The 15,414-nt window shown below is 44.3% G+C and overlaps 1 protein-coding gene across 1 annotated transcript in view; it reads left to right on the forward strand.

The window, feature by feature from the left end:
• The window catches only part of EBF2 (EBF transcription factor 2), a 273,200-nt gene that overhangs the window by 182,401 nt on the left and 75,385 nt on the right, over nt 1-15,414 (forward strand). The window contains exon 7 of the mRNA XM_056860924.1: nt 9,264-9,345. Within this exon, the coding sequence (XP_056716902.1) occupies nt 9,264-9,345 (82 nt within the window). The remainder of the gene's footprint in view (nt 1-9,263; nt 9,346-15,414) is intronic.

Genomic DNA, 15,414 nt, shown 5'->3' on the forward strand with positions numbered 1-15,414 from the left:
AGAGAACTGTAACTAGCCCAAGGTCACCCAGCCGGCTTCATGTGTAGGAGTGGGGAAACCAACCCGGTTCACCAGATTGAAGTCTGCCGCTCATGTGGAAGTGCAAGGAATCAAACCAAGTTCTCCAGATTAGAGTCCACTAACCTTAACCACTACACCATGCTGGCTCTCCTATTATGGAGGTTGTTGCTTCCAAATGAGTTGTTCTTGCAGACATAAAGGTGATTCTCCCTGGGGTTTTCTGAAGCACCTCCTGTTCCAGTGAAGAGGAGGAGAGCAAAGATTGGCTTTTGCTTTGGGGAAGAAGGAAGTTGATGCTAGGAAACACAATGGTACATGACATGCCACCTACAGGCACCATGTTGGAGTTGCTGCCCTATATAGAACAGCAAGACACTCTTAGCAATGCCAACTAATTCTAGAATTTTTAGAGACCTGTCATGGAGTTGTGGTTAAAGTGTTAGGAGGCTAGGACCTGGGATAACTGGATTCAAGTCCCTCCTCTGCCATGGAAGCTTACTGGGTGACCTTGGGCTGGTAACAATCTCTTACCGTGCATTCCTGAGATTTGGTGTACAGGAACGTTCCCCGTACACTGAAAAATGGGGCCTTTTGCCCCATAGAGAACAGTGGGGCGCTGTTCCCGGCACCAGCGTGATGGGGCGAACGGGGACAGGAAGCCGTCTATCGGCGGCTCCTCCCCCCAGCCCACCCCAGGAATGCCCTGGGAACACCCATGCCGGCATGGCAATTCTCCGCCGTGGCCTGAGCCATGGTGAGATCGCACCGGCGGAGGGGCGAGGCGCCGTTCTGCGGTGATTGGGCACCAACGGAACTCCCCTCGCCACCAGCGTAAGTGCGTCTTGTTGCGTGATTAGATACACTTATGCTGGCGGCAAGGTCACGCCGCCTCCTAAGAGGACTCACCCCCCCTCAGGAATGCATGGTTAGTCTAACCTACCTCACAGGGTTGTTGATGTGAGGATAAAGTTGATGGGGGAGAGTGATGGGATGCTTTGAATCTTCCCAAAGGAGAAAAGCAAGCTATAGATAAAATAAATAAACAAAAAGAAATTGTGATCAGAAATTGTGAAGACCACACACCTAGTCAGTTCACACACACAGCTGCCAGTAAGCAAGCATCAAGAAATCAGGTGATATGTAAAAAGCCACTCTGAGAGGAAAAGTGCATCTTGTGCAGGACCAAACACTGAGTTCCATGCTGATCTAGGGCCTAGAACACAGATGGTAAACCTGTGTCTGGGTTATATTACTTCAGACCGCAGGTGAAGGCTCATATAATAAAGCACTCTTCTGTATTAAAAAAAAAAAAGTCTGCACATGAAAAAACCTAGTGAGTCATAGGTTATTTATGCATGGGAGGTTTTGCCTGGGATTTGCCCCTCTCTAGATGTACATTTTCCCCACCTGAATTCTCAAAACTCTGCATGGGGGCTTATTGTTGAGTTCTGAGAATGCTAGACTTGAATCCTTTTGTTGGACATGATAGTTTTTATTCTACTTGGGGTGAGGCACTGAAACCACATGTAGGATCATGAAAAGAAAGTACAGTCACACGGTCCACAATTTTTATGGACCAGCGTCACAGAATGAAGCTTAGGTAGCTTTAAAGAGAGCTTTAAAGGGGATTAAACAAACTGATGGATTCATCAATGACTATTAACTGTGATGGCTCAATGGGACCTTTGTGTTTAAAAGAAGTATACCTATGAATGCTAATTGCTAGGGAGGCAACAACAGAAAGCAGGCTTATCTCTCATGTCATGTTTTTTAGGTATGGTTGCCAACTCTTTCTTGGGAAATTCGTGGAGACTTGGGTGTGGAGCCTGTGGAGAGTAGGGTTTGAAGAGGGGAGGAACCTCAGTGAGGTATAATACCATACAGACCACCATCCAAAGTAGCCATTTTCTCCAGAGGAACTGAGATCTAAAGTCTGAAGATCAGTTGTAATTGTGGGAGATCTCCAGGCCCCACCTGGAGGTTAGCAACCCTATTAGTAGGCTTTCTGGGGTGGCTGGGTGGTCACCGTGAGAAGCAGGAAGCTGGACTAGATAGACCTTTTGACCTGATGCAGCAGGCTTTTCTTATGTTCTGTGTGGAGATATATTTTTTTTACACTGAAGAACATTTAGACATGTGAGCTTCAGTTTGAAGTTGGTAGAGCCCAGACATCAGTTTACCTCCTCAGGCTGAAGATTTCATATACCCAAATTCAGTGCCTTGTTTACTGCATCACAGTTTTGTCCTTGCATGCCTTTGTATGCTCAAGGCTTTGTTAGAAAGGAATCATTCTTTGTGGTAGCCATGCATTTCTGATTAGCTAAGGGTTCCCTGAAGTACCCAGAAAACTGAAATATGTCAACCCACAACTAGGAACGATTTTGGATTTCTCATCCCTTCTGTTTCAACTTGGAAAGTCCCCATTTCAATTACGCTTCTGTTGTGTGGGTCAAACTCGTGATTCTTTGTTTTTGCACTGTTTTCCATCTCCCGTGACAATTTTTTTCCACATTTATTTATTTGCATCAGTAAATCAACATTATACATTTTGTAGTATATGTAGAAATATTGCATAAACAGTGTATAAATACCGTGGAACGCATACACACAATAAAGATATACAAAACTAATCATGTAAAGCAGAGAACTGAAACTGTTTCAAAAATATAAATGAATATAAGAGAAATATGGAACGTTAGGTCATCCCTCCTTTCTTTGTGAGGTTGACTCATAGCTGATAGAATCCTTTTGAACCACCATGAGCTAACTAAGAAATGGGAGTCAGTTTATTTTAATGTCCATGTGAATTTTTTTTTCTAGAGAAAAGTTGTGAAGGTTTCTTTCTGATTATATAAAAATCAGTTTTTTAAAAAAACACACCTTTGTGCTGTTCTCCCGTTACCCCTAAATCATACTTTGTCGGTGTTAAGCGTTGCCTCCTCTTTCCTTCCTCTTTCCCCAAAGTCATTTTTATTGTAATGCCTCAATAAATATTAATGCCTTTACCAGATGCAAGCATGTAAAATACCTGGGTATATATAAAACAATGCACAGAACTCTTTTATATGGCTGCTTAGTTATAGTCAGAGACTGACTGGAAAATCTCCTCAAGGAGTGTGGGGGGGGGCACGGGTTATGAGTGACACGGTTCAACTGAAGGAAAGGGTTTTTTTTGGTTTTTTTTAAAGAATCCTGTTCATGTGTGAGTGTTTAAAGAAGTCTAAAGCCAGAGGAAGAAAATTAGGCACTTTAATGTTTCTTCTGGGGTTTTGAGCAAATAAAAAAGCCATAATAAGCAGAGTGTAGGCAATGACCCACTGAAGCTGAAATGCTGAACATCCCATGTGATTTAGGGTCCCTTTTTTCCAAATGGGTTGATGGGCCAGTGCTCAAATGGTTTTCAGCCATCACTTAACAGACATTCAGGCCTCAGCGTTTTAAAGAAAGGGCACCCCAAATAATTATCGACGGACATGGGACTTCTTGGGCCACGTGTATTTTTTTTAATATAGTGAATGGCAGTCCACATTTTGGATGAATGAGGAACTGAGCTTTGCCACAGACTGTGCTTGAACTGTGCTGATGTTTCTTCCCATAATGCAACATAAAACAGTTCACAGTCCTCATCTAGCCCAGGGAGGTCATGATTGAGGGGCAAACATATCAGCAGGTGTTGGTTTTTCTAGAACCAGAGAGAAAATGGACGAGAGGACATAACAGCGGGGTACTGCAAGTGAGGAAATGGAACCCTTCTGACCCTCACTGCTTACCTCTCTACAGTTTCTCCCTCTATAAATGGTTTTCTCACAGCCAAGTGATGTTTGGCCTAAAAGACCTTGGCAAAAAAAAAATTTTTTGAAGGTGGGAAATCATGAGAAGCTAAGCCAGGAGTGTAGGGGAGCTAATACCCCCACCCGCAGGCCCCATTTGACCTAAAGACCAGATGCCTCTCTATGTACTCTGCTTCTAGGGTTGCCAGTCACCAGTTGGTAGATCCAGTTGGTAGCTATCACAACTGATTTCCAGGTGACAGAGGTAAGTTCACCTGGAGAAAATGGTGTAGCCTATTGAAGGAAGGGGTAGAGCCTAAAACCACTTTCTGATTTTTATGTAAAGATCCCAAGCCTCTACTTCTAAGGAATCTCTGGTGGACAGTTATTTGTGTGTGTAATATCTATACTAGTGTTTTTACCTATTAGTCACCTGTTTCACCCAGAAAAAGAAATCTAATGAAATGGAAGAATATGCAGGCCAAGTGGCCTGGTTTAAATTTTAGTACGGGGGGGGGGGGTGTCCTGTGGGGAAAGAGCTTCCTTCCGGTTTCTCACCTGAAGATTTAACTCCCTTCTTCTGGAGAACTGGAACACTCTGAAATTTCAGACCGACCCCCAACAGCTGTCTGATTTGCAGACTATTTTCAAATCTCCCTTAGTATGAAAAATGGATGAATACTTGGCAAATAACAAATTTGTCTTTACACATTCACCCACTCACCCTTAAAAACATGACCATTTGTATTGTGTTCAGTATAACCAGTTAAGTACCGGTAGATATATGTTCGCAGAGTTTGTCTTGCCACAAGAATAATTTGATTGATCTTTCACAGTTGAACTTAGCCAACAAACTAGAATGAAATGATGGAAACAGGGATATTGTTAGGGTTGCCAGGTCCCTCTTTTCCTCCGGCGGGAGGCTTTTGCACTTAACCATGTGTGCAAACGTGGATGCTTGTGGCACTTCCAGTTTAGAACCGGAAGTGCCGCCTCACAATGGGCCTTTACCTCTTAGTTTGAGTGGTAAAGCGGCCCTTTACCACTCAAACTAAGAGGTAAAGGCCCCTCGCAAGGTGGAACTTCCGGTTCTAAACGTTTGCCCGCCGACCCTCAGGTGGTCGGCGGGCAGAGGGGGCAATTGCCGGGGGTTTGCCCGCCACCAGCGGGCACCTGGCAACCCTAGATATTGTGCACTGAGATATTGAGGGATATTGAGAGGCAGTATGCTTATAATGGTTAGTAGTAGTAGAAGAGTTGGCTTTTAAGGCGAATCAAACTGGCTTACAATAACCTTCCCTTCCCCTCCCCACAACAGGCACCTTGTGAGGTAGGAGGGTCTGAGAGAGGAGAACTGTGACTAGCCCAATGTCACCTAGCTGGCTTCATGTGGAGGAGTGGGGAAACCAACCTGGTTCACCAGATAAGAGTCCACTGCTCTTAACTACTACACCACGCTAGCTTTCACTAGTAGTTAGACCCAGCTTCAAGTGTACTCTGAATAGGGTTGCCTGGTCCCTCTTCACCACCGGTGGGAGATTTTTGGGGCAGAGCCTGAGGAGGGTGGGGTTTGGGGAGGGACTTCAGTACCATAGAGTCCAATAGCCAAATTGATCTCTATTGGCTGGAGATAAGTTGTAATAGCAGGAGATCTCCTGCTAATACCTGGAGATTGGCAACCCTAACCCTGAAGCTCATTGGGAGATAGGCTTGCCAACTTCCAGGTGGTGGTTGGAGATCTCCCGCTATTACAGTTGATCTCCAGGCGACCAAGACCAGTTCACCTGGAGAATATGGCCGCTTTGGAAAGTGGCCTCTATGGCATTATACCCCAATGAAGTCCCTCCCCTCCTCAAACCCCACCCTCTTCAGGCTCCACCCTCACCCCCCAAAAATTGCCAGTTTTCCCCCAACCCGGAGCTGGCACCCCTATTGGGAGACCTTTGGGCAATCGCTGTTTCTCAGCCTAACCTACCTTGCAGAGTTGTTGTAAAGATAAAGTGGAGGAGGAGAGAACCATGTATGCTGCTCTGGAGCTCCTAGAAGGAAGTGCTAGATGGACATCTGATAAATTTAGAGCTTCAGTACTGTCCATGCAAAGGTTTGGGTGCTTTGTATTAGGCACAAAAGGAAGGTAATAAAGAAATTACAGGAAGGATAAAGCAAGTTTGCTTCTAATAACCCTGTTGAGAAACGCACTAGGAAAAAAGCCAAACATATTGGTTTTCTCTGTTTACTTCACCAGAGTTTTCTTTTTAATGCAAAATTGGTTAATGCAGAAAAAATAGGCAATCTTATCAAGGAACATTTGGATGATATTATTATCTTGTCATTCTGGGGTGTTCTTACATTCTGTAGCTTTTTGTGTTTCATTTAAGGATGCTCATACATGAATCCGATGCCTAAGTATTTCCTTTGTCTGGTGGCGATGAGCTTCCACAGTTTTTGAAAGTTGGCATAACTATAGTTATATTGGAGATTTAACCCTGGGGTTTTTTTTTTAAAGGGGGGGGGGAGAATCATTGCTTTATTTTCATAGGCTTGTTTTTCTTGTTGGTAAACCTTGGGAGAAAAATATACATCTTTCTCCTTTAAAGTTCTAATTCAAGGCATGAATGTGTGAGTTCTGAAGGGACTTTGGGACTGCGGTAAAAATTCGTTGTCATAGTAACAGAAAGGGAACTAGGCCTAGCTCACCTGGGACTTTAACTTACTGCAAAAGCTGATTTTTTTTTTTAGACAAGCACTCAGCAAGGGAAATAAATAAATAAATTGCTCAGTGTGCTCCCAGCTGACTTTCCGCTCCCTCCCCTCCCCACAACTATTCAGCTCCCTTCTATGAATGCATTTTATTTTGTCCTGCAGCCGTCATGAATTTTCTGTGTCCCAGTTAAATCTGTGGGCTTTTTTTTTTCTCCTCCTCGCAATTTAAATGCACCACTAGGACACACCAGGGCATAAAGGGGAAAAACTGAATTCCAACCAGAACTGTATCTGGTGATAGTATTCCGAGCAGAAATAAAACACAGTCTCGCCTTTTGTTTGGATTGTAAAAAATACAGTGTTCAAGAGGCTTTTTGTTCTTCTTCCTTTGGCAAGTTCGGATATTTCAAAACTCTCCCGCAGCTGCACACAAATATCTTATGTAGCGCCGAATAGTAGGTCACAGAGAGATGTACTGTTCTTTCTGTACCGTGGGTGAGTTCTTGCAGTCCGCAACCGCACGGCTGTTTCTCAATGTGATAATAGTTTCCCAGTTTCTAGGTGTATCGTGTTACGCACCAAACCGAAAAAGTGGAATCATCTTGATGGTCACTCTGAGGGACATTTACAAGTATCTGTACGCTTCAAATATGTTTTTGTGTGGGATAAAGGCATTTATGAATATATCTGATGGAGAACTTTGAGAAATGGCTGATCAAATCTCAAAATGTGTATCTCTCTCTCTCCCCCCCCCCCATTAGCCTGGGTTTTTGGACATGTCTTTGCTTATGTGGTTAAGGATTGTCCCATAACACACACAAAAATACAAACAAAATTTTACAGTACAGAATGTATCGGCTGGTCTTGGGTCCAACAGTGATCCTGCCAGATAGGAATCCCTGGCCCCCTATTTTTTCATCAGTACATAAAGCCGCCATGCTGTATGTGACCACCATATGGTCAGTGGGGTCACTTGATCCCACGGAAGCGTGTCTCTGAGTATCATTCACACCTACTATTCTTTAGCCTTTATACCATGATAAAAGGCAAAAAAGTAAATTCAGCACAGTTTCAAGAAACGAATAGATAAATACAATTGTACAAATACCTGAGGAGTGTACAGAGATGGCAAATACATGTAGGAAGAAACATGGCAAAACCTGGAGTGTTTAGGGGAAACAAAAATATTTCAGTGGAAATTGTCAGTGCATGGAACAATGGAGCTGTGAATAATTTTCCATTCCTCTTTCATGCAACACCCCAATAATCTGGTTGGGCTAGAACCATAGTCCAGCGTCCTGTTTCACACAGCAGCCAACCAGTTGCCCTGAAGTTTGAACAAACAAGGCATAGAGGCCAAGACCTTCCCCTGATGTTATCTCTTGGAACTTGTATTTGGAGGTTTACTGAATCAGTATATGAAAGCTGCCTTCAGTCACAATGGCTACTAACCATTGATGGACCTATTCTCCATTAATGTGTGTACACATTTCACTAAGGTTGCCAACTTCCAGGTAATAGCTGGAGATCTTCAGCTGATATAGATCAGTTCCCCTGGAGAAAATGGCCGCTTTGGCAATTTGGACTCTATGGCATTGAAGTCCTTCTCCTCCCCAAACCCCACCCTCCTCAGGCTCCACCCCAAAAACCTCCCACCAGTGGCAAAGAGGGACCTGGCAACCCTAAATTTCACCCTCATCCAGACTCAAAACTTTACCCACTGGTCCTTATTAGGGCTTCTTCATATTGTGTGCGTATGTATGTCCCCACCCATGGAACATTCAAATGCAGACTTTTCTTGCACAAGAGGAATGGGCATTAGACTTGAGTAAATGAAGATATGAATATGCGTGTACTCTGTGCCTATTTAGAAAATAACTTGGTCTGTTTTTACCTTTGAGGAGGCAAATACTGTCCTTCCTTGGGGTTTAGCTTCCTCCCTAGGGTTTCCGGAGACATTAACAATGCAATCCCAAGAAGAGTCACACTGACAAAACTTAGAACAATGTAATTTTGATTAGAATGGAACTGTGAGTGGGTAATGAATGCATCCTGTCAATGTTTGCACATGAACATTAAGGCATCATGTGCTACACAGCCATTTCGTGAACTGCAGGTGCTAGGATATATTTGATAATGTACCATATGGCTATTAGGTTTTTCTTTAACCAAAAGAATAAAACCCTCTTGGCTTTTACATCTGTGGAGGAGAGGCTGTTGTAAGTAAACAAAGTCTTCAGCTAGCATTGCTGAGGTTTTACCAGTATGGTAGTGGTGGCTGATGAGGTTCACACCAAGATCCTTGGTACAAGAATTAGGGTTTTCCAAACCAGTTCTATCTGTGAAAGGTATAATATTTAGATTTGTGTTCATTTTGAACATACACATGCTTTGGATTACTAGAAAGGGGAAAAAAGTGTCTATCTTTCACCTTTATTTGTTTATTTATTTTGTTTCAAATTTAATTAATCCCCACAAAGCAAATAGTTTTCTTGACTCTGTTTGGCCCTTGACTTTGGGCTAAAAGGCTTCAAGGATCCCTGGCTTCTAATAACATTAAGTATTACTTCTCAGGGCAAATAAATTCAGCCCGAAATGTCATTTTAATCTGTTTTAATTGACAGCATCCTTTTAAACAGTCTGTTGACATCCCCTGATGGATTCCGCCACGGGGCACGATTGTACCGACACAAAGCAAGTAAATAATAGCAGACGCTAATTTTTAAAGCGGGAGATGTCACACACGTTTCTTTCCTTTTCCCCCTACAGATTCTTCTTAAAATTCTTCCTCAAGTGCAATCAGAATTGTTTGAAAACAGCCGGGAACCCTCGAGACATGCGACGGTTTCAGGTAAGTGTTAGGGGACTCTATGTTAAGTAAGTTGTCAGTCTTTTTCGGCGCTTGATTCCGTAGCTCATCACCGACACTGTGGGTAATAAATGAGATGACAGTAAATGATAAACCCCATCATATATTGTTAAAGTTTTTCTTCATTTGTCGCCTTTAATCCTTGCTTTCTCCCCTTTTCCTTTCCAAATCCCCAAGAGGGGAAGCGATGTACCGTGCCAACCAGCGACATATATTTGATCTGACACCCTGAAGCAAGGCACTTGCACGTACAGCTGCCCATAGCGGGGACTGTGTTCGCGATACTTAGATGTCTCCGAATTTTTTCAAAGTAGCTCCGTGAGCCGTATGCAAGTCATTCCCCCACCTCCCCCCAGCTCCCTATATTTAACACTTTCAGAACCTCCCTTTCAGGATCTTTCAAAACGGCAGCTGGTCCGGGCATGGTCACTTTAAGATCTCGCATGGTAAAGGCAACAAGGCCCGTGGGACAGTGACCCAGCTGGTTTGCAGCAAAATCTGCCACTGGTTTCATCATAGCTGTCGCTGATGTATTGAGAATACCAGCTAATAAAAACACAGAGGGAGGTGAAGTGTGTCAAGTTGGAAACATTGGGAGGGGGGGAGGGGGTTGGAAAGACACAGGCACTAAATCTCATCCCTCTTTCTTTCTCCTTTCCACGCCGTAATTGTTTAAGGCTGTATATGGCCGTGACACTTTCACGGCGATTTCTCTCGTACCATTATGAGGGCTGTTGCCTCAGCCCTGCCTTTGAAGCTTGGTAGCCAGAGCATTGTAAAGAAGGAGTGTGTGTGTGGGGGGGGCTTTGGTTCTGGTCGAATAGCTTTGTTAAGGGAGAGGGCTGGAAAAAAACTGTCTTTTTAATTTTTTGTTTGGTTTCTTTCTTTCTTTTAAGAAAAAGCTTCTTTAACAGATTAAAGGTTAGTTCTAATTCTGGAATGCGAGAACACCCAATGGGGGGGAAAAATGGCTTCCAATAAAGGATAAAACAACCCTGAAAGTCTAGGGCCTTGCTGGTGGCTTTCTTGCCTTTAAACAAACCAACAAACAAAAAAGGCTACACATGCTTTTGTGTGTATGTGTGTGTATTCGTTTCCCCCTCCTGTAAACATAATTGTAAAATTCCTTTGAGACTGGGCTTGCCAACCTCCAGCTACTAGCTGGAGATCTCCTGCTATTACAACTGATCTCAAGCTGAGAGAGATCAGTTCACCTGGAGAAAATGGCCGCTTTGGCAATTGGACTCTATGGCATTGAAGCCCAAAGCCCTCCTGCCTCAGACTCCGCCTCCGAAAGCTCCCGCCGGTGGAGAAGAGTGACCTGGCAACCCTATTTGAGACAGTTGTAATACTGCTATTAGGGAGGAGCAGTGTGGTTTGTTTGGTGTCCATTATGGCAGGAGTACAAGCCAACTGGTGCCTGCAAAAGCTGCACACACTTGTGTAATAAGCCTTTGTATGGAAAAAGAACCAGGTTTTCTCATAGGTAGCTTGAAGCACAATGTTAACCTACAAAACACGGTTTGAGGAGAAGCTCCAGTAAAACTAGGGTTGCCAGGTCCCTCTTCGGCACTGGTGGGAGGTTTTTGGGGGCAGAGCCTGAGGAGGGAAGGGTTTGGGGAGGGGAGGGACTTCAATGCCATAGAGTCCAATTGCCAAAGCAGCCATTTTCTCTAGGTGAAGTGATCTCTATTGGCCGGAGATCAGCTGTAATAGCAGGAGATCTCCTGCTAGTACCTCGAGGTTGGAAACCCTGGGTAAGACAGACGGATATATGTTTGTGCTAAAGCCTTCCAATGGTTTTGTCATACCATCCCAACTGCTCTAAAAAATCTCTACATAGCCTAGATTTATTATGGGACAATTTCATTGGCAGTGAAGCCCTTGCAAAAATCCAAGCAAGTTTTAGTATTGTTTAGAAATCTCCCCCATTATAGGAAGTTCTGTGCTTCTGGTGGTCACAAGGGACAGGGAAAATTAAAGGATGGACATTTGAAATGATTGCCAGAATAATTCCTCTTTCTGTTTTAGAAATGGTATTGATATCAGGCTTTAAAGTGCCACTGTGTTCCTGGTGTCACCAGTGGCATGATATGCCCATGGACCTGATTCTCCAAAGGTCATGTGAAATATATAATTTCCAGCAAGGGGACCTTCCCTTCCCTGAAAGCCCCTGTAGCCTGTCTCTTTTCCCTGCTTCCTTCTCTCCTTCCAACCTACCAGCTAACCTATCTACCTTTTATTTGCCCCTCCCATCTTCAGCTTTCCCTCCTTCTCTTTGCCTAGTAGCATCTACCCAAGAAAACTATGGCCCAGTTGTAAGGTGCTGGCCACTGAGCCCAATTGCATGGTGAAGAACCCTCAAGGACTTACAGGGGCCATCCCCCTTTTCCCTACATCTCTTTTCCCACACTATTTCTTCTTTCCTTCCACCTTATCGTCACCTTTTGCTGCTTTTTCTCTCCTTCCCACTCACCAACCAACCTACCTTTTTCTACCCCCCACAGTCTTCAGTTATATTTATTATTTATTTACTTTATTCATAACCTGCCTTTCTCTACAATGGGAACCAAAAGCAGATTATATTATTCTCCTCCTCCATTTTTTCCTCACAACAATCCTGTGAGGTAGGTGAGAATGTGTAACTGGCTCAAGGTCATCTAGTGAGCTTCCATGGTAGTAGTGATTCAAATCTGGTCCTCTTAGATCTTATACCACACCGGCTTTTGTGGTGTGGCTGCTGTTAGACAATAGCAAGCAGCCAGTCCTAGGTGAGTCATACAGGTTGCATGGTATCAGGTTGCCCATTAGTTGCTACTAGGCCTGGCCCCTATGAGTCCTCCTTCAAAGGCCAAAACAGCCCGGGAAAGGGCCCTGCTCCATCTACTCCATCTGCCTTTTACTAAAAGAAACCAAGGCTTGAAGGCTCACAATATTGTTGTGGTTGCCTAGCAACTCCCACATTGGCCACTGAGAGGGCATTTGTTTCTTAAAGCTACAGTCACCGCTTCTATTATTGCAGAGGGGGTTACTCCCCATTTTTTAAAAAGAAAATCATATTTTTTCTGCAAAACGGGGGTCTTTTCAGATTTGAAGTTTTGTCTTGTCTGTTCCTGGCTCCAGTCTGTTCAACAGGATACCTTTTAATCTGAACAGCCAATCAGAAGCCCACTTGGCTCCACCCACTTTCTAAAAACACTTGGCGGGCACCAGGAAAGGTGTCAACGAGCAGCATGTTGGGAGCCCCTGTTCTAAGCTTGAATGGAGACTACCAAGGAAGTCCAGGGTTGCTATACAGAAGCAGCTAATGTCAAACCACCTCTGAATGTATCTTGCCTTGAACCCCCTGCAGGGTCACCATAAGCTGTGACTTTACATCAGTTTTCTCCATAAAATCTTTCATCCACCTGGGTACCTGCTCCACCATTATTGTCAGTATGCAGGGCCATGCAGTTGAGATTTCCAAGGTTCCTGAGGATATAGACCCGGTACATCTGCCATGACTTGGGCTCCATAGGTAATTCAGTGCCATCTTGCAATGCCATCAGACTAGTTGTATGGTCCTAGCTGAACGGAGGATTTTCTATTGATGTCCTTACTGTACTTGGATGAATGTTGGATATGCCAATAAAGGTATCTGAACTGAAACTGACTTTCTATTGGTGAGGCCTAATGAAGTGGACAAGCTGCTTAGAAATATGATGCCTACCATTTCTAGGTTTGACCCTTGATCTTTGTTGCTCAGAGTATTGATCTGGGACAGGTTGGCTGAGTGAGTCCAAAAGGTAATAGACACTTCCTGGGGGGGGGGGTGATCCTGTATGTCTGTCATGAGACCTCTGCTTAAGAAGGGGTTCTTGAACCTGAGTGACCCAGAACAACTAACATCTGGCAGCCAATATCCCTTCCTTGAGCAAGGTTCTCAAGCAACTGGTGACTATACAACGTCAGGCTGTTTGGACATATTAGAGCAAATCCTGTTGACAGTTCTAATTTTATGGCACAGGCCAGTTTTATAGGGAAACTAGCCTCAACTATGAGATCAGTTCTATTATTGAATTTCATCATTTTGATTGGGAGAATGATATCCACAATTTTGTCCAAAGAACCAAGGGGGGGGGGGAGCAGTTCTGTATCAAACCAGAGTAGTTACGAAAAAAGTTGTCTCCATCTGGTATAATTTTACCAATTTGGTTATCATTAAGGCAGATGCCAAGAGTTCAGCCGACGTAAATCACACGTGCTTTGTAAAGTGCAGACAGGGTTGATTGTAAATCAACCTTCCTCCACCGGCATCAATCAGTTCAGAAACCTGTAATAGCCTCACTTAAAACTGCCTTTCGGGTTTTTTTACAAATGCCCACCAACAACAGAAAAAGGTGCGAAAAGCACTTTAAGCAACTTGTGTGAATTTGGTGTATGTCCTTATAGGCTCTAAGGACAATGTAGGTGGTATTGCTGCAGTGTTTAAACACAGAACTGCCCTAAGCATGTGCAAAGTGGCATCCCATTTTAAAATCAAAAGAGGCATGCAGGTAAGGGGCTCTGAACCCTCCTCCTCTCCTATACCTTGGGTCCCAACAGTCCTTCTCCCAAGTCTGTCTACACTTTCTTAGGGTTGCCAGGCCCCTCTTCGCTACTGGTGGGAGGTTTTTGGGGTGGAGCCTGAGGTCAGGAGGGTTTGGGGAGGGGAAGGACTTCAGTGCCATAGAGTCCAATTGCCAAAGTGGCCATTTTCTCCAGGTGAACTGATCTTTATCGGCTGGAGATCAGTTGTAATAGCAGGAGATCTCCAGCTAGTACCTGGAGGTTGGCAACCCTACCCTTGTTCCTTGGAGCTCTGGGTGGTATACATGGTTCTCTCCTCCTTCCTTTTATTCTAATTAGTTAGCCAGTCTGAGTGAGGGTGACTGGCCGAAGGTCACTCGGTGAACTTCATGGCTAGGTGGAAGAGCTAAATTCAAATCCAGTAGCACCTTAGAGAGCAACAAGATTTTGGGGGTATGAGCTTTCAAGAGTCAGAGCTCCTTTCAGCAGAAATCTATCTGACAAAGGGAGCTTTGACTTTTGAAAGCTTAAAAAGGTAAAGGTCCCTTGTGCAAGCACCGGGTCATTGCTGACTCATGGGGTGACGTCACATCCTGACATTTACTAGGCAGACTTTGTTTACGGGGTGGTTTGCCAGTGCCTTCCCCAGTCATCTTCCCTTTACCCCCAGCAAGCTGGGTACTCATTTTACTGACCTCGAAGGATGGAAGGCTGAGTCAACCTTGAGCCGGCTACTGAAACCAACTTCCGTTGGGATCGAACTCAGGTCGTGAGCAGAGCTTGAACTGCAGTACTGCAGCTTACCACTCTGCGCCACGGGGCTCCTTATACCCCCCCCCAAACTCTTGTTGCTCTCTAAGATGCTACTGGACTCGAACCTCATTCTTCTACTGTAAACCAACACGACTACCCTCTTGAAACGATCTTCATGGCTAAGTGAAGTTTTTAACCTGGGTCTCCCATGTCTTGGTCCGACAGTTTAACCACTTCACCACACTGGCTGCCCAGTGTTTCTCTCTCTCTGTCAGGATTGCTTTTTGTATTGGATCCCCGGCTCCAAGTTAAATGCTCAGAGAGAGGAGATTGAATGTAGCAGGAGGAGAGAGGGTTTTATTCTCCTTGTCCCATTTGTGTTAAAAATTGCCCTTTGCCTTTTTTTTTCTATATGACCGGACAATTTTAAACTCACAGAATGTGTTTATAGGCATGGGACTGCCACCATCACATCTGGTGTGACCCATAGGGGCAGCTTCAGAAAACACAATATACTCAAACTTAATGAGACTTTTCTCAACAATCCAGTGCTACTTAATTGCAATGACCACGCTGCGACGAGGGACGGCCGCAAATTGCTAGATGGAGGTGATGTGCCTCTGTTAAGAAGTTTCACGCAACGCATGAGATTCCCACGGACTGAGGATTCTCTCTGCTTTAGGATGGCCTTCATTTAGTAGCCTCAGCAACATATTATGCCTGGCTTGGAACAATAAAGGAAAGAACGGT

Source organism: Euleptes europaea, chromosome 14 (assembly GCF_029931775.1).
Source record: "Euleptes europaea isolate rEulEur1 chromosome 14, rEulEur1.hap1, whole genome shotgun sequence".
Taxonomy (NCBI): Eukaryota; Metazoa; Chordata; class Lepidosauria; order Squamata; family Sphaerodactylidae; genus Euleptes; species Euleptes europaea.